We start from the raw sequence: 18724 nt of genomic DNA on the forward strand, positions 1-18724 counted from the left end.
GGAAACAAACATATTTGTAAGCCATGTCATTATGGTATTCACAACTGATATGGAACATACCTTCGGGTACACTTTCTGAGTTGGTGTCATCTTCAAAATTAACGGGTCTCCAAATTGTGAGGCCCTAGTTTGCTAGATGAGAACAGCGCAGTTTTGGCTAAGTTGGACAGGAGCAGCCGGCTTAAAAATGTAGCTGATTTATAGTAACGGGAAGGAGGGGCCAATCGTTGTTTTACAGGTTATCACATCTCTGTCACGTTAGTGGTAATAAAAAAAAAATTTTGCCTGTCTTTTGTTACTTTTGATTATCGGATTAATTTGCTATGGCCGACAAATAAGGCACGATGGCGAACAAAAATAATATACAGAAACCAATTAAAATGCTGATTTCCTTCATTCAACCAAAGACCAGTTAATATGACATGCAATGACTTACGATACGAAGAGAAATCAAAACTAAACATTGCTATCATTGTCATTATGGCAATTTCTATTGTATTCTGTTTATTGACCCTTATTCACTTAGAAGTAACAAGACGAACAGGACTGCTATTGCCAGAACATCTCCTTGGGGATATTTTTGAAAGGGATGATGGAAATGCGGAAAGGGTTACTTTAAGAGGTGAGGAAATTTAGATAAGTTAGGAAAATGAACCAGTTTCTGCGAATTCTGCTCTGAGTCAATAGCCAATGAGGGCGAGAGGAATAAATGCTTTAGTAAAATCCAACTAGTTGGTCCAAAATATCGAGAATAAAAAAATTTTAGCTGGTTAAAGCTTAGACTTTAATCCTTTTTTGCCGCCAAAAAACTAGTCTCCCTCGCAGCCGTTTTTTGGATGTCACGCAACGCTCCCCCAAAAGGGGGAGCGTTGCGTGACATCCAAAAAATGGCTGCGAGGGAGACTACCAAAAAACCGGCGCTTTTCGCAACTATAGCCTAGTAGTAGCTCAACCAATCAGAACGCAGCATTGATAGTAGACCACTAGTTGGATTTTACTAAAAGCGATTAGCCTGTGCCGGTACAGCAGCCCCCTCCCCTTGTACATAGGCTGTAAGGTGATCAAAGTTTGTCTGCAGTTTGGTTGATCTATAAATCTATAAAATGGTTTCCTACAGGATTTTTTCTGTTAACTCTTTAACTAGCAAACGTACAAATTTGTACGCAAGGACCCTCACGTTGATGTGATTATCCATCTCGAGAAAAAAGGACAAGGGGCTGGGTTTCATCTACGCTCGTCGGGTCCTCGACTACTTGAGTTCTTCTCAGAACTTGGAGCCCATTTTGAACTCAAGGATATTCATTTGTAAGAAGGGCTGAATACCAAACTGTACACCGTATGTACTTGTTTCAGTAAGTGAGTAAGTAATTGATGCTCTCCCTTGGCTTTTCATACTTCACAGAGTAGATCACATATCCAGGAAATTCTAAGACATCTATTTAGGACCATTTAGCCCTAGTTGAATCACGGGAAAGGTAACTTTGTGCTCCCATCTGAAAAATGGCCACCTCGTCTAAGAGGAATCTATTATTATTCACCGAAGTGGAGGTGGTTAGATATATATATCTCAAAGGCTTTGTGTTATTTTGGTTCCTAGGCCAGGGGTTATTCTTTCATCGATTACATGTACCTAGTCTTTATTGGTACTTAATTTCGCGTTCGCGAATGTAAAAACATCGTGAATTTAGGACCCCCGAATTTAAATCCTCGCGAAATTCAATACCCAAGGTAGAAAATTCACTGAAAAGAAAACTGATTAACATTTAATAACTAAACATATACATAGCACAAATACACAAACTGGTTTTAGTGGTTCAGTTCTTCAGTTGTGACATAACGTTAAAACACTTAAAAGTTACTTTTTAAAATGTATGCGTTTTGCTGAGTCTAATTTATCTAGAAATTTAAGCAAGTTCAGAGTCATTTCGAACGCTTAAATCGAGAAATTTAATGCCCTTTTTCAGAGTTGCCTATTGAAATCGCGAAAATAAAACACCACGAATTACTGTTTCGCCAAAATTGCGAAATAAAGCACCCGCGAAAGTAAGTACCAGTAAGCAGGGGCGGATCCAGGATTTCTCTTAGGAGTGGGTGCACCACAAAGGAATAGCGTAACTGACTGGTGACGTAAACAAACTTTAAAAGCGAATATGAAGAACGCTTTTGACTAACCAATAACATCCTGTGAACTGCTGAGAATACATATCTGCATATTTTGTAGAACACCAGTTGTATTAGAAGTTTTATAATACGGCGGCTGTTTTATTTAACTTGATGTTTTTTTTTTGTATTCTTCTCAGCAGTGAATAGCTACTCACTGGCAGTGAAAGCGTCAGTCACGGAACAAACGGAATTTCGGCCGAAACTGTTTGATCAGGCACCCGCTATTTCCTGCTTATCTTCTTATACAACATGGACGAAAGACCCTTGAATAAGAAGGGATCGCTTAACCCGCTACGGTCAAGTAAGCAGCAGACGAATCACTCAGTGTAGTGAGATATTTATTCGCTTTTTTGGCAAACGATGAAGGTAATCCCAAGTCTATTCTTTTCACTGGAAAAGCGGGGATTGGGAAAACTCTCTTTTGCCAAAAGTTAAAGCTGCTTCGAGACTGGGCTGATAATAGATTATTTCAGACACAAACGAATCTGCAATTGCCCGATTTTAAGTTTGCGCATTTGTTAACATTCAGGAACTTGAATTTACTTGGTGACGAGGAATTGACTGTGAAAGAAATTTTAGAGCGCTGTTCCTTTTTGGACAACCAATGCCTACGCAGCAATAAGGATACGTTTCCTTTGGAATATATCCTCGATCATTCCGAGGAGGTCTTGATTATTATTGACGGTTTTGACGAGTATTTTAATCAAGGACAAGATTATATTGCCGGTGACTACCATGAAGAATATCCGAATTGCTCTGAACGGAAAATGAAGATAGCCGCACTTTGTGCCAAACGAATGGGAAAGAAAATCTTAAAACAGGCAACTATCATGATCACGTCAATATCTGATGAATCTGACAAGCTGAGTAAAATTGAATTTGATCGAATTGCAGAAGTTACAGGATTTTCTGAACAACAGGTGACAGAATATGTCGAAAGGTACTTCCGGCAAAACGAAAGCCTCAAAAGAACTGTACTCGAACACATCACGAAGAACGAGAATCTTGTCAGTTTAGCTTACATTCGTGTACTTTGCGCCCTTATGTGTTCTTACTTCGAATACATTCTAAAGAAATCAAAAAGACTCGAAGATCTTCCTGTTTCAGTGAGGAAGCTGTATGATGAGGTACTAAATATTTTTACAACAAATCACATCGAAAAGAAAATTCCCAATTTCATCCGCAGAGAAAACACACTAGATATGCTCTCAAAGTTTGCGGCTGATTCGCTTTTAAAGGGAATGTATATCTTTTCGAGGAAGAGGAATTGAAAACGTTGACTTCAGAAGAAGTTGTTGAAAAGTTGAGAATAAGCGGTCTTCTTCATTGTGGTCGTCCTTTTAAAGAGCCTTTTCTGAAAAAACAAGATATTTTTGTTTTAGTCACTTAACTCTTCACGAGTATCTAGCAGCTCGTTGGTTTGTTGAAGAAAAGACGATTCCCTTGTTTGGAACAGTGTCCACAATGATATTTCAGTTCATAGCTGGCATTCTGTCAAAAAGGGAAGATAACGTCCTCATGGATGAATTAATGAAGAATATTACATTTTCTGACCCGGAAAGTTTTCTGTTACAAGCAAAGTGCCTCAATGAATATCAAAACAAATAGTATGCCAAAAAACCCTTGAGCAATGCTGGTCACTAAAAAAAGATTGTGTTATCTTGCTGGAATGATGGATAGGCGATGGATAATCATGGATAGGCGCCAGCGAATGAAGCTATCTAGCGATTGCTTCTCCGAATGTGGCACCGTTCCATCAGGCGTGCCCCAGGGCACAAAACTTGGCTCTTGGCTTTTCATTTTAATGATCAATGATCTCCACCCTTCGGAATCTGACGTATGGAAGTACGTGGATGACACCACGCTCGCTTAGGTGGTTCCAAGAGGAGATCAAAGTGGAATGCAGGTCGCTGTTAACGCTGTTGACCGACCAGTGGTCTACAATCAACAAGCTCCAGCTGAATGCGGATAAATGCAAGGAACTCGTTATTGACTTTAAGAAGGTTAAACATCATTTTGACGCAGTTACCGTGAACTCTCAAGAACTCGAACGTGTAGATAGTGTTAAATTGCTAGGAGTTACCATAACCAACACGCTCCAATGGAATTGTCACGTCTTAGATGTAATCAAAAAGGCCAACAAGAGAATATACTTTCTTATATTACTTAAGCGCGCAAATGTTCCAGTACACGATATCATTTGTTTCTATCTTACTTGTATAAGGCCAGTTCTAGAATATTGTGCCCCCCTGTACCATCACGCACTGCCTGACTACTTAAGTAAGGATATTGAACGCATTCAAAAACGTGCACTATCAATTATTTCGCCAGGCCTTTCTTACGATGACAGCCTGTCAATATTCAACATGGCATCTTTAGAGGACAGATGCATAGATCAATGTGAAAAACTGTTTGATTCTATTGTATCTTATCCAGATCATAAACTGCATCATTTTCTCCCTCCCAAGAACTATATATTGTCATTATAACCTCAGAAGACAACGCCACTTTGCAAATCCAGTCATGCGTACCAAGCGTTTTTCTAGCACATTTCAGCCATCTATGTGCAGGCGTTAGCAGTTTTTTTGTATAAAGTTTAATTCATCTAAAGTATAATTTTTATAAATTAGAATGCTAAAGTATAATTTTGTAGATTTTTTAGTACATTTTCATATTTTAAGTTTTGTATCAATTGTGTTTGTAAATTCATGCAATTCAGCCTTGGTGGGCTGCCATATGATTTGAATTAAAGTTATCTATCTATCTATCTATCTATCTATCTATCTATCTATCTATCTATCTATCTATCTATCTATCTATCTATCTATCTATCTATCTATCTATCTGTCTATCTGTCTATCTATCTATCTATCTATCGATCTATCTGACGTATTATTTTTGCTTGACGTCTTTAGTTCACTTAATGAAGACAAAACTTCTCAGTCAAACCAACAACAACCATCCAACTGTTTTTGGGGTCTTAATAATCGTCATGGGTTCACCGCTAACACCCTCAAGAGTAGGACGGATTTGCAGTTTTTTACAGTCAAACGTCACTGGCTTCTCCGGTAACCTGTCACTGATGGCTTGTGGTCTAAACGACGAATTCGTACAATGCACTGACATTTGCGGGTTCGCGTTTACTAAATCATTCAGACTTGATCTGAGTGGTAATCAGATCACCAACGCTAGTGCTTCTAGGCTAAGTAAAGCTCTAAAACAATCAACCATGCCAGTAACTTCACTTTCTTTGGGTGGTAATCAGATCACCGATGTTGGTGCTCCTAGTCTGAGTGAAGCGTTAAAACAATCAACCTCTCAACTAACTGCACTATATTTGGCTGGTAATCAAATCACCAAGCTGGAGCTACCAGTCTGGGTGAAGCTCTAAAACAATCAACCTGTCAACTAACCATACTAGATCTGGGTGGTAATCAGATCACTGATGCTGGTGCTGCTAGTCTGAGTGAAGCACTAAAACAATCAATCAGGGGCACCCAACGAGAATATAGTTTAAAACCATTTAAACATAGCACTGTTAAACGTATTTTAGTATTTAAACGGTAGATATAGGCATATTTTTATCCCCTAAAAATTTTTCATCTGTTCGGATTTCCTAGCTGAAAGCCCAGTGATCCGAAAATTATAGGGATCAAAACTTACCTTTTCGGATATTTCAGCCAGAAAAAAGGCTCCCGAAAATTCTAGGTGACCTTTTTAGGGTAAAAATCCGTTAAAAATAGGCAATTATACCATTTTTTGATGTTCGAAAATCATAGTAGAGGCAGGCAAGCAAGAAATTTTTCAACAAATGTTCCGAAAATTCTAGATCTAAAATCGTCTTCCGAACAGATATTCTTCCGAAAATTGTCATCGGGTGCCCCTGATCAATCTGTCAAGTAACCAGACTACATCTGGGTTATAATCAGATCACTGATGCTGGTGCTGCTAGTCTGAGTGAAGCACTAAAACTTTCAACCTGTCACCTTATCGAACTAAATTTGAGAGGAAATAAGATCACTGATGCTCGAGCTGTCAAGCTGAGTGGAGCACTAAAACAACCAACATGTCAACTAGAAGAACTATATTTAGGTGAAAACCGGATCACCGATGCTAGAGCTGCTAGCATAATTAAAGTACTTAAACAATCAACTTATCATGTATTCGTAATTGATCAGAATCCCAATGATAATCAGATCACCGGTGAGGATGTTGGTGCCGGTCGTCGGAAAGTGTACCTGAAATTCTGACTTAAAGAAGCGGTTTAAATTTACTAGACAGTACACTGCAGAAATCTTTTGTTTTCTTTCCGTATTTTAATTAGAAACATGGTCCATAGATGTTTGAATAATTTAACACCACTTTATGTATCTAATCTATTCAACGGATAGCTGTTCGTGCGGACACGAAAACATATCCAGTATAGTGTGAACTCCTATCCAATATGTGACTCTCTACTTAATTTAATTAGAGATCAGCGCAGCGCAGCTCTCTCCGTTACAGAAATCGCGCCAAAATCACCGTCCTTATGTGTGAACAGAACCCCTATATCCGGTGTGGTTTTCATGCCGGCGCAAAAGCTACACGGTATAGTGTGGAAATAGCCTTAACGTCAGCAAAAGGTCTACTAGAAATGACTCTGTCCTTAACCTATCCAATGAAGATTGGCTACAGGTCAGCGCTCCTTTGCTTTCAGAGGCTCAAAGGGTTTTAACACCCTCTCTAAAGACGTAATATCTATCAAGGATACAAAGGTATTCAGGCGCAAGTTCTCCTCCCACCTCGATGCCAACCCTTGTTAAACTCCCTAAATATGTAAATACGTTGAATATTTTCTTTTTATTGTATATAAGCATCCACGTTTTTTATCACAGTTTGTTCACATTGCCCTTAAACTTTCCACTATCATTGTCTATACTCACTTGTATAACCTGTTTTATAGTTATATTTATGTATTTTGTAGTTAGTAGAATGGCCGTGTAAATGAAGAACAGGCTACATAAATATATTGGTTGCACATGCCGCTTTATTGACTTCTTTCTAGGACAGTGTACAGACTCATATGAACTCACAGTTCCAGAGAAAAAATACTTACTCGAACCAAGCGTTATCTGAACAACCATCCATCGGTCTAAAAAGTCTTTCTATCCGGAAATCATCGCTTACACTTTCTGGAATCAAACGTGTTTGCCTTTTTTAGGGTCAAACGTCTGCGCCGTCACTGAACTAACACTAGCGAATTGTGGTTTGAACGACGAATGGATTCAGTGAATTTGCAGGTTGGATCTACTAGTCCATTCCACCAAAGTATGTTTAGTGATCTGGTCACCGATGTTGGTGTTGCAGTGAGTGAAGCACTCAAACAATCAACCTGCCGACTAACCACACTGGATCTGATAGAGAATCAGATCACCGATCCTGGTCTGGTGTTACTCCCCTATTACCCCTACCCTGAGCCCCCGATAAGCGTAATTCGATTCGATCCAGTCCCTAATTTATCAAATGGGAATGGCCTAGGACATTATGTGTCGTCTTACATGATATACAGACCATCACAGTTCACTTTTGTGATAATCTTTGTCAGTGATTAAGTACGTGCAAAAACGCCCCAGAAACCAAATTATGAATCAAAGGAAATTCGAATTTTGGAAGAAAATGGGCTAACTTCCAAATTAAAGCACAGAAAAGCTCATAACTTGATTTTATCCGGGAGATTTGGTTACCCATACGAAAGATTGGTGGAAACGGCTGTGACTCCCGGATAATGCGGGAGAGTTGGCATGTTTTAAAAAAAATGAAGGAAATCCAGGAGAAATCGATTTTGTCTCCAGTTAGCGAGGGTTCGAGTTATCGGGAGTCAACTGTATCTTGTTACGGGTCAGTAAAAGGCGAACATGTAATGAATGGTGTTTTTTATTTTACTTTTTTTTTCATGTTTTAAACTGTGAAAAAACCGAAAACGTGCAAATAAAAAAAGGAAAGGCTGGGCAAGATATGAAATTACATGAACCGAGTAATGCGTAGTGCCGAAATCCTTGCTCCGGGCCCTTGTCCGCACCTGTGTAGCAGGTGCGTGTGTCACTCAAGATGGCACAATTTGTGCTGGAAATAGCACATTTGCATTGGCTATTTCGGTAGAAGCAACCCTATTACTGGAAAAGGTATCCACTTACGGTCTTTTACCCCGATTATGGCTCCTGATTCCAATCAATAAAGAGCATAAGAGTATTCTGGGGGGGAGGGGGGGTGGCTGCTGGTAGGCCTGTCTCGATTTCGAGCGACTTTTTGCGGTTTAGTAGCAACCTCGAGCAACTTTTGCTTTTCTGGGCAATTTTTGACCAAAACCATGATAGGCTTAGAGCACATATCAAACGCCAAAAAGTCAACGATTTCACAGAAAACTTCGTGGGTGTTAATCAACCTGAAAGTAAAGTTCAAAAGGGAAAAAATGTCGATAATAATAAGTAACGGTATAGCGAGACAAAAGCAAAGAGCACACATACACCAGCCCACCGCCTAGCCAGTACAGTCACGCATGTGTACAGACATATCGCCCAGGCAGTGGCTGTTATGGGCAGCTATTTCGCTCTTATTGGGGCTCATCAGCATAGCATAGCCGTCGAGTCAATGAACGGCAACCTGTGGTTTCGCCCATTTCGAGCAACTCATGAAAGTTTCAAGCTATTTTCCTCGACCGATGTTAACACTTTTTATGAAGAACGTAGAATAAGGCTTTTAATTGACGTTTATCTTTGAAATATCAAGAAATATACGTTAGGTAGCAACTTTTTGGATATTTGGCTGATTTTTTTAGCAACTTTCTGGCAGTCTAGTAACTTTCGCTCAAATATATATTTGAATTCATGATAAATACAGCTCTACCACCAGACGAGGCTGCCGGCTCCCTTGGCGGGTTACCTCACCTATCATGTAAACGCAATCAAATTTGAAATAGAGATTATGGACAGGCGGGTACTTACCCCACCTAAACGAGTTAAACCACCGTTTAAACAGGCCCTGAGTGGCTAGCAAAAATAACCTCATCCCCAGAGCGCTTTTCCCTGACTTTGGAGGTTGGACCTCCAAAGCCAGGGGAAAGCTAGCCTGTGAACAGGCTCTCTGTTTGGGGAAAAATAGCTAGGGGAAAGCGCCCTGGGGACGAAGTTGCAGCAAATACGTTCGGGTGGAGGAGCAACACAAGACTTCAGAAATGGGTGGCCACAGGAGCCCATTTACACTACCAAAACTGATAAAAATTAAGGTACTATTGCATCAGTTTTCGATTTAATGTTTAATAATTTATATTATATGTGCTTTTTAAACTAACTTTTGCATCATAAGTTTCATGGTTAATCATTAATCATCACTTAACTGACAAAGCCTAAAATTCAACTGACAACTGACCAATGGGCAAAATTTTAACAGACAACTAACATTTGTACCCCACCCCACCCGAATCCAGTCCCTCATATAACATTACAACGTTTTATAATACTGAAGGCTCCTTTTAAAGTAAAAGTGGTACTAACTCATTAAAAAAGTATAGCACCTCGCTGATCCAAGACCTTTAGTATCAAAGTATCCTATTATCATCAGGACAGTACTACGGAGCCCAGTTGGTGCCATGTAATAAATTTCGTGCTCGATTTTTTCCTTCTCGAGTTTCCGCCTTTTATAGGTTTTTTCCCCGACTTTTTCTCGATGTTTTTCTCGACTTTTTTCCCGACGTTTTTTCTCGACTTGCCGTTCATTCATGCGTAGGACTACTTTTCATATACATGGCCAGGTTGTTGGATCCTTCACGAACTCCAACAATCTCGACTCTGGTCTTGTAACCACAACCAATCCTCCACTGTCCCATCCCCGCTAAGGACATAAACTAGAAACATGACCCTTCCCTACTTGACTTTTGTTAGTAAATGTGGCTGATTTCAACGTGAGTTACGGCAGATGGCTTACCCCTGATACCATGTGATAGTGAGTCCACAAAAGGCTGATAAAGGACATAATGAAAACGCAGTGGTTCTAAAGGACAAATCTAACCGAGTGACGTCAAATGGAAGCGGTTCTCTTTGAAACTGAGAAAAAAACAGACTGCGTGAGCTTGCGTCTTTGTGAAAAAGAAGATTGCTCAATTCTATATGCATAAATTGAAAATTTGACTCGAATGGGGAAAATAATTACCTATGTTGTTTCGCGAAGCAATTAACCAAGTGCCGGGGAACTGAACAGCTGTTTCAAGGAGTTTGTTTATTAATCTAATCGCAAAATTAATGCGTCAAATATGAAGTTTCATCGGCTGGGAAGTTGAATAATTTTGCTGAGCTGTGATTCCAGCCGGGGATTTGAGTCGATCTCTAGTGTGTTTTTCTGATCGAGGGTACATATCAAATTTCGTCGATTCATCAAGTGAAAGGCTGACTCGTTGAATTTATCACAAGCTGCCAAGGGAACTGTTTGCGTCGGCGTTTTCTCGATCAGCTGTTCTTAGCTTGATAGGTCAATTTGGGAACACTCGATGATCGAAGAGCATAGCGAGTTTTCGGAAGTACAAGTCAGTTAGGCTAAATGTCTTCAACGACCATCTCAAGGCCTTTGATCGGAGAGGCAGCTGACGATCTTGAAAATGATGGAGACACAGAAGAAAGCGGATCGTCCGATGATATCAAAGAAAATCCTCCATCGGACAGCGAGCAGACGGGATCCCACGATAAAGAACCGCTCTCAATGAAACGCCGCATTGCTTTTGTTGGCGCTCTTCTTCTCTGTGTATTCACAGTATTTGCCTTTGCTTTCTTGCTACCGTGTCATAAACCAAAGTGCCAGAAATTGCCATCTTGTCCCGGCACAAGAGATCTGTCATCTATTAACTGGACTGAGAAATTTAGTGGCATTACCCCAGGGAGAATTTCTTTGGTTGATGTGACAGGAGATGGTAGGACAGACATTTTAGTCGAGTTTGAAATAGAGGAAAAAGAGTCCATGAATTCTTCATTCCTGAACAGGCTTTGTAAGAGTAAAAATTGCTACGGAAGTGGTGTTTTGGCCATAGATGGCTCATGTGGGAACACCCTCTGGATTCTTAGCCGCAATTCATCTTTTGGGCTACTAGCTTGTGAAAGAATGTCTGTTGGTCAAAGCAGTAACAGACATTGCTTGTTGCCTGAAGAGAAAATTAAACTTCTTCTCTTCAATGTGGGTAATGGAACTGCCAAATGGCAGTCTAAGTCACCATCAAGTGAGAAAATTTCATCATTTGAATTTGCTAATGATGTCAATGGGGACAACACGAGAGACATTGTATTCGTAGATGAGAAAAAAAATGATGGTACAGAAGGTGACATTAACTTATTATCTGGAAAAACAGGAAATACCATTGGAAGTTCTTTACCATTACCACAAGGTCATGATGGTAGCAGTGTCCTTGCTATTCACACTCCGTCAACCGCACATCAGTTTGTAATTGTTGGCTCAGTCTCGAAGGAGAAAAAGAATTCATCATTATGGGCAATGTCTTTACATGACTTATCAGAGAAAGTGAGAGATCCGACGAAGGAGTTTTCAGGTGAATCATGGGGAAAGCATCAGCCTGATCCGGAGAGTGGTTTTATTTCCATTATAAAAGATTCCCTCATACTGGTGCAACCTTTACTAACGGACCTTGATGGTGATAGTGTGAAAGATATTGTATTTCTTATAAGAGAAAATGGTACTTCTCTTCTGGCCAGGAATGGAAGTGATCTGACAGTGATGTGGAAGACAGCCTTACCATCAGATGGTTCTATTCATAAGTAAGCAAAATAGTTACAACAATAATAATATTTATAGTAGTACCGGTAATAATAGTGAATTATTGATGTCAAGACACGATAACAATAATAATAATAATAACTTTAATAGTAACATCCTCGTGAGGTTTTTCAGGAACTATTTACAAACGATTTACAATTTATAAAAGCAAAAATGACAATAAAACTCGAAATCACAATGGTATTCTACTAAATTCTAGAGCTTATGAAGGAAATGTCTGCCTCAATAGTGTGTCTTTCAGGGTGCGCTTGAAAGATGCTAATGAGGCACTTTGCCTGAGTTCATTATGCAAGTTATTCCATGTGTAGGCCCCTCTGTAGGAAAATGTGCGCTGGCCTATAACTGTTCTGTATAGCGGAATCTGCAAAGAGTTCCGTGTACGAGTGTTACGAGTATGTATATTTGAGCGCTTGGTAAACTTGCTCATTAAGTATTGAGGCGCAAGATCGTTCTGACATTTAAAGGTCAAAACGGAGTCTCTATAGAATAATTGTTCTTTAACAGGAAGCCAGTTTAGCTCTCGAAGCAAAGGTGATACGTGGTCAAACTTCCTAGAGTTTGTTACGATCTTGCTGGCGAAATTCTGAATATATTGTAATCTGTTTATATTCTGGAGTGTAGTATTTGACCATACAGATGAGCAGTAAAGCATCTTACTAAAGACTAATGACATTATTAACAACTCTAGTGTTTCCTTGTCGAAGCTCCTTTTGACTCTATCTATTTGGCAAAGCTTTGCGAAACAAGATGACACTACACATGAAATATGGTGATCGTAGGTCAGATTAGGGTCAAGAAAGACTCCCAAGTCCTTGGCAGAGTCTGTTGGCTTCAATGTTTTACCTAAGAATACCACTCTAGGGTCTTCTGGTAACCTGCTTAACATCTGTCTGGTACCGAGGAAGAGGAGTTTAGTTTTATCGGGATTGATAAGTAGATGGTTCTCACAGCACCATTGAGCTACACTGTGAAGGTCTTGTTCGAGCTTTTCAATGGCAGCATCAAGCTCAACGAGAGGAAATGACATGAATAGCTTTGAGTCATCCACATACGATTCTAGGTTGCAAAAAGTCGGTGCCATGGGTAAATCGTTGAGATAAATGCAGAACAACAATGGTGATAGGATTGCGCCTTGAGGAACTCCGTGAGTTATAGGTAGAGTGTCAGAGTAGGCGGAGCCAATTCTCACGTATTGCCTGCGACCAGTTAGATAACTCTTGAACCATTTGACAGTAGAGGGTGAGGCTCCTAAGATGGAGAGTTTGTGGAGCAACCTTGCATGGTCTATACTGTCAAAGGCTTTGGATAGATCTAATAGTACTAGTGCTGTTATCTGCTTTTTATCCATTGCTTCAAGAATCTTATCCGTGAGCAGGATGTTTAAGGTCTCTGTAGAGTGAGCTTTTTATTGCCGCTTTGGTGTGAGGTAAGGCGGTTGTTTTTTGTGAGATAAGCGCTGAACTGATTCAAAACAATCCTTTTGAGGACCTTTGAAGTTACGGCTAGCAGAGATAACGGTCTGTTGTTGGCAGCTTTTTCATGGTCACCGTCTTTAAGAATCGGAATCACCTCAGCCTCTTTCCAGTTGTCAGGAAATGTGCTAGTAAGGATAGAACAATTGATGATGTCAGTAAGAGGGCCCAATATAACAGGGAGACAGTCTTTTAACCCCTTAGTAATCAAGAAGCTTGATGTATTTATTGATAATTAGAAATAATTCATCTGGTCAGAATGGTCGTTAATTTGATCTTGTCTTTGGGCAGTATAGTTGAACCTAGCCTGTACATGGATGTTGTTTTATTTTCTTCTCGTTCTTTTCGAAAACATCTGCGAGTGCGTGAGAGTGAGCGTGAAGCGCGAGAACAAGTGGAGAGAGCGAGAAAGAAAAAATAAATGTTTAATAAGTTCCTCCCCCATGTCAACTCCTCATCATTATCTCCTCTGTGTTTGCAGTACCAGTTAAATTGGACCAATGATATAGGAGATACAAATTGCTTGTGTAATTGGCTTACCCCTTTAAGTGCCAATAGTGACCAACAACAATTTTCTCCTAACAATATCCATACACTGTCAAGAGATAAAGTTATGAGAATAAATAAAATGATCACCATAGAGAAAATGCTTTGATCTTTTATCAAATTCTCTCAACTAATTGTTAAAGGAGATGTATGGAGATCAGTTTGGAGAATTTGTATGTGGATATTGGGGCTTAAAGGGTTAAGCATTTTACAACATTTAAATGACACTCAGAGTCGTGTCTTTATTGAAGAATGTCTTCTCAGACTGCTTCAATGCTGAAAAAGCCGGTTAAAAGATGTCCGCCCATCGGATTATTGTAGGATATTATCCCATTCCCTTAAAGCTACGGAGAATCTTTTGACTGAGAGTGTTCGTCAAGGTGTTACAAAACGAAACTTGGCAGACAGTTTAAGAGATCTTGGTTTTACCATTTCACAAACAACAAAAACAGAAAAATAGTGGAAATTGAAAAGGTAAATCCTATTTAGGACTACACTCACCTGGACAATCGTATTCCACCTTCTTATCAGTATGTAGTACTGTTTTATGAATTTTCTATGGTTTAATTTTCAGGTTACTACAATCCCAGCACCTATCTAAAGAAAACTCTTCAGATGTTGTTGTGTTCATTCAATATGCTAACCATTCCTCTTCACTGCTGGTCATTGATGGTCGAACAGGAAAACTAAGCTGGATATTTCACAGCAAGAGTGGTTTGCCTGTGGTACCAGTCCCTGTTCCTGGTGTCCTTGGCATGCCACAGGCTTTTGTGATATGGCTGCCAAAGGTAGAGTCTAAGGTGCTGATTCCTAAAGAACAAGTAGAGAGCCAAATCCAAGAAGAGAGTTTTGATGACCAGAATAATGGCAGTAGAAGTGGTGATGGACGTGAAAAACACAACAAGATGCCAAGACGTAAGCGCCACGTTGATGATGATATGATTTCTGAGTCAGACCATGCTGCTTCTTCAGAATGGAAGTATTTTCACAATTTTTTACATTATGTTGATGATGATGAGGTTGAGGAAGAAGATGTTGATTCTGATGATGATTATGATGATGATGATGATGATGATGATGATGAAGCATTTAATGAACCTGATCTTGGACTGGAGGATAATACTTACAGTTTGCCACTTTCCCAGAAAACATTTTTTGACAAAGATATACAAGACAAAGTTGACAATGTGTTGGAGAAAGAGCTCCATGTTTTCCATGAGAGAGTCTACAGTAAGAAACCAGCTTTTCCTGTCACTGTAGCAGAAATCAGTCCTCAAAAAGAGAGGTTTGATGTCATGGCAGATCCAAACTTTGACAGCAGTGAACTAGAGTGGGAGCTAAGTGACCTTACAACCAGAAGAGATGGTGAACCAACAGGAAACCATGAAAAGAAAGTTGCGATTCAAAAACACAGTCAAAAGAATGATAAAATCTTATCCAGTGCTTCAAATAAACCTGAGATCTTATCCAGCCTGCAGAGGAAAGCTGGGGCCTCAGATGGCAGTCAAAAGAGTGAAGATATCTCAGTGAAAGCTGAAACCAAAAATCACATCTTAGCAGCTATTCAAAAGGAAGAAATGAAGTTTTCTAATCATGACAATGATGACACCTTAAGAATGAATCATGAGGTGACAGCTAATGCTTTTGTTCCAAGAGTTCACTCCATTCCAAAGAACCCTTTTGAGTCAACAGTAGAAAACATAGAGGCTGACGTCCAAGAAGCATCAATGAGTGATATGATGCAAAACAGCCCATTTCTAACAGAAAGTGATGAAAAGGAGAACTCTGATTCAGAACCAGTCAAAAAGCCATCCTATCACAAGAGATCTGTGCAGGGGTCACTACAGTGTACCCAGGGTTCGAATGATGATGCCGATACTTATGTGGCTCTGCTGTTGCTAAGAGCTAGTCCTGGAGGACAGCACATTGCTGAGATCACAGAAGAAAAACCACTTTACTTAGGTAAGGATTAAAAACACAGTTTATAATTATTGTAACTATGATTATAATCTTGAACAAGTTTAAATTCTAAATTTATTTACTTGTGTAATGTCACTTGTCATGAGAAATAATTAAAAGGTCAGAGATGATAGTCCAGATTTGTTCATCTTTTTTATCGACAATTTTTGCAAGCAGTTATTGTACATATAGGATGATTTGGTGCTTTTTGTACTGTTTAAAAAATGAGCAGGAGTGTAATTAACAGACTTCAAAACTTGAGGCGATGCCAAGAGTTTTTACACCTGATAATACACTCCTCCTATTTTTTTTCAACAGCTTCAAAATCTCTCTGGTATAGATCAACTCATTCTTGTACTCGTCTAACATTTAGATCTGAGATGGTTTTGGTCTAAAAAATTGGACGTAAAGTTTAGCCATGTCTTTATCACATGTAAAGACACTCATTAAACATTACCGTGTGGCACAAAATTTTTGTGGGAGTTTATTTTTGCGGATCGGCGATTTTTTGTGTTTTGCGGGAACTAATTTTTATGATTAGGACAGATTGGTTTTTCTTGCTGGGAATTACTTTTTGTGATTTTCAGAAAGTACCCAGTACCTGGCATTGATAATATTTTCGTTTTTGTTGAGTACGTGCAATAATACATATTTTCAAAAACTAAACCAGTATTTCGTTGTATACCGTTTTGTCTCTGAATGAAAGAGATAAGTTGTTATTGAACAGACACAATTTCTTAGTACTGTATTTTTGTGTAGCGAATTTAAGTTAGAGAATATTTAGTAAATTTTTGTAGGAAAAATGTTTGCGGTAACTTTTATTTGTGGAAATGTATTTTTGTGGATCGCTGGAAAAATTGCAAAAATCCAAAAAATTAGAACCTACAAAAATTTTTTGCCACACGCGGTTATTTCTTCTGTTTGTTCATTATGAATTATTTAATATGGATACGATAATTATTGCTTGTGATGTCAGTACAGGGCTCATTTTATTTGGGACTGTTGCCAGTTGTGTTGACCAGCCAAAGAAATTTAAGCTGGTTCATGTCTGTCTTCTGACCGGTCAAATGTTGAAAATAACAAAGTAACTTAAACAAACTAGCCTAACCACGTAAAACATAATGTGAAAAAAGATGCTTATCCCCTTGAAACATAATGATATATAAGTGTGAACATTTTTTGGTCCCTTATTGAAATACATGTCTGGTCAAAATTGTGGCAAAATAATGGTCATCTTGGCTTATCATTGCCCCAAGACTGGCCATTATTTTGATCTGCTTTACTGCAGTAAGACTATACGTTTGTTTTCAATTTTCTAGTAGGGTTCTGTGAATATTAGTTTGTAAATAGTTGATCTCTAGACCAGTGTTTTCCCACACTGCAGTAGGCTTGATTACAGGCTGCGGTTCAGGATCAAAGACCCGACTCTGGAGACTGTGGAAATCGAGCCTACCATTGCAGGGTTGCGACATGAATATGCCTTAAATATATGTTCAACTGTACTAAAGTCTTTATGTTAGAAGTTTGCCTATGCTTGCATCTCTTCCCATTTAATATTGAATTGTTCTGTGTGAACAAAGTGTCTGATCAAAGTTTTCAGCTGGTTGAAAATTTGTCCTGTGCCATGTTAACATGGTTGTCGATCAAACATGGGATGGTGTTGTCTTCCATTTTAGTATAGTACATGACTGTATAGGAATCACGTAATCAATTTATGTTAACACAGGAGTGAGGACATATTGTTCTTATAGATTCTGTAGCCACAAAGTAGGTATTACTGTTGGCAGACATTTTTCAACTTTTTTGCATCATTTTATCTTGCAGATGCAATGGAATATGGAGGTCTGTTCAACTTCAAGGGTGATGGCAAGCTGACACCTTGTTTGCGGTTTTTGCCCCGTCTCATGTCTGAGCCTGTGATAAGAGAGACAGAGGAGGGACTGGATCTTGTCTATTCTGTCAGTTTTGTTTCCGAAGATCTCTCCTTACATATAGGAAAAGTTAGAAAGATTTCTATGGAACAAGTGTTTGAAAGGCTGAAAAGCAAGAAAATTATTGTAAAAAATGAAAAAAGGCAATTGAAAAGAGAAAGTAATAATAATTATTATTCTTTTAGTTTTCCTAGAAATATGAAATAATAGTGGTTATTAATATTACCTGTTCATGGGTAAAGTCAAGATTTAGTCTATTTTGTTTTCAGCTAGAAGACTTATAATAATATTGATATGGGAAACAGTTTTATTGTTATTTTTTGCTATTAGCGCTGGCTGTAAGTCATTATAGAGAAATCTGTAGCAGTTGTCTTGGTTAATTTTTTTTAAAGTTTCTTGAATATTGCATATGAAAAAATGGATGTCCCAAATACAGTACAGTACAGTTTAAATCCTCCAAGACAGTAAACCTGTTACCATGGCTATACTTATTTTTATGATTTTTTTTTATCTTATATAATTTTTTCTTGTCAGAGGCCCGAACAAGTAACTTTGTATAGATGAATTGAATGAAGCCTGATAAGCTGGCTGATTATCAGAGCAAGAGCAAATTAATTAAGTGGCAAAGCCATTTTAACAGTTTGACATTGAATGCCTTGTGAAAACATTAATTTTATTTAATATAAATATTTAAAAAATGCATTCTTTGTAGTTAATTTGTTCAACTGATTGTTATAAAGTGGGTTTATTTGTTCAATGAAGCTTCTTTTTGAACTTTTTTCCCTGACAATCCATAACAGATGGTAATAGATCTTAACATCTCAAGCTGATAAATACTATTTG

At 38.7% G+C, this 18724-nt stretch overlaps 1 protein-coding gene across 1 annotated transcript; it reads left to right on the top strand.

Annotated features, from left to right (window-relative positions):
* Nucleotides 1-10073: 10073 nt before the first annotated feature.
* LOC140940307 (uncharacterized) lies at nucleotides 10074-18123 on the top strand. The gene is made up of 3 exons (XM_073389235.1): nucleotides 10074-11954; nucleotides 14566-15953; nucleotides 17775-18123. Exons 1-3 carry the CDS (start codon nucleotides 10732-10734, stop codon nucleotides 18086-18088), a joined length of 2925 nt encoding a protein of 974 aa, XP_073245336.1. The 5' UTR covers nucleotides 10074-10731; the 3' UTR covers nucleotides 18089-18123.
* The last annotated feature ends 601 nt before the right edge of the window (nucleotides 18124-18724 follow it).

Source organism: Porites lutea, chromosome 6 (genome assembly GCF_958299795.1).
Source record: "Porites lutea chromosome 6, jaPorLute2.1, whole genome shotgun sequence".
NCBI classification, from domain to species: domain Eukaryota; kingdom Metazoa; phylum Cnidaria; class Anthozoa; order Scleractinia; family Poritidae; genus Porites; species Porites lutea.

Coding starts and splice junctions, on each gene's coding strand:
- LOC140940307 (XM_073389235.1), top strand. CDS start 10,732: ATGTCTTCAACGACCATCTCAAGGCCTTTGATCGGAGAGGCAGCTGAC. Junction 11,955..14,565: donor TCAGATGGTTCTATTCATAA/GTAAGCAAAATA, acceptor TTTAATTTTCAG/GTTACTACAATCCCAGCACC. Junction 15,954..17,774: donor AGAAAAACCACTTTACTTAG/GTAAGGATTAAA, acceptor TTTATCTTGCAG/ATGCAATGGAATATGGAGGT.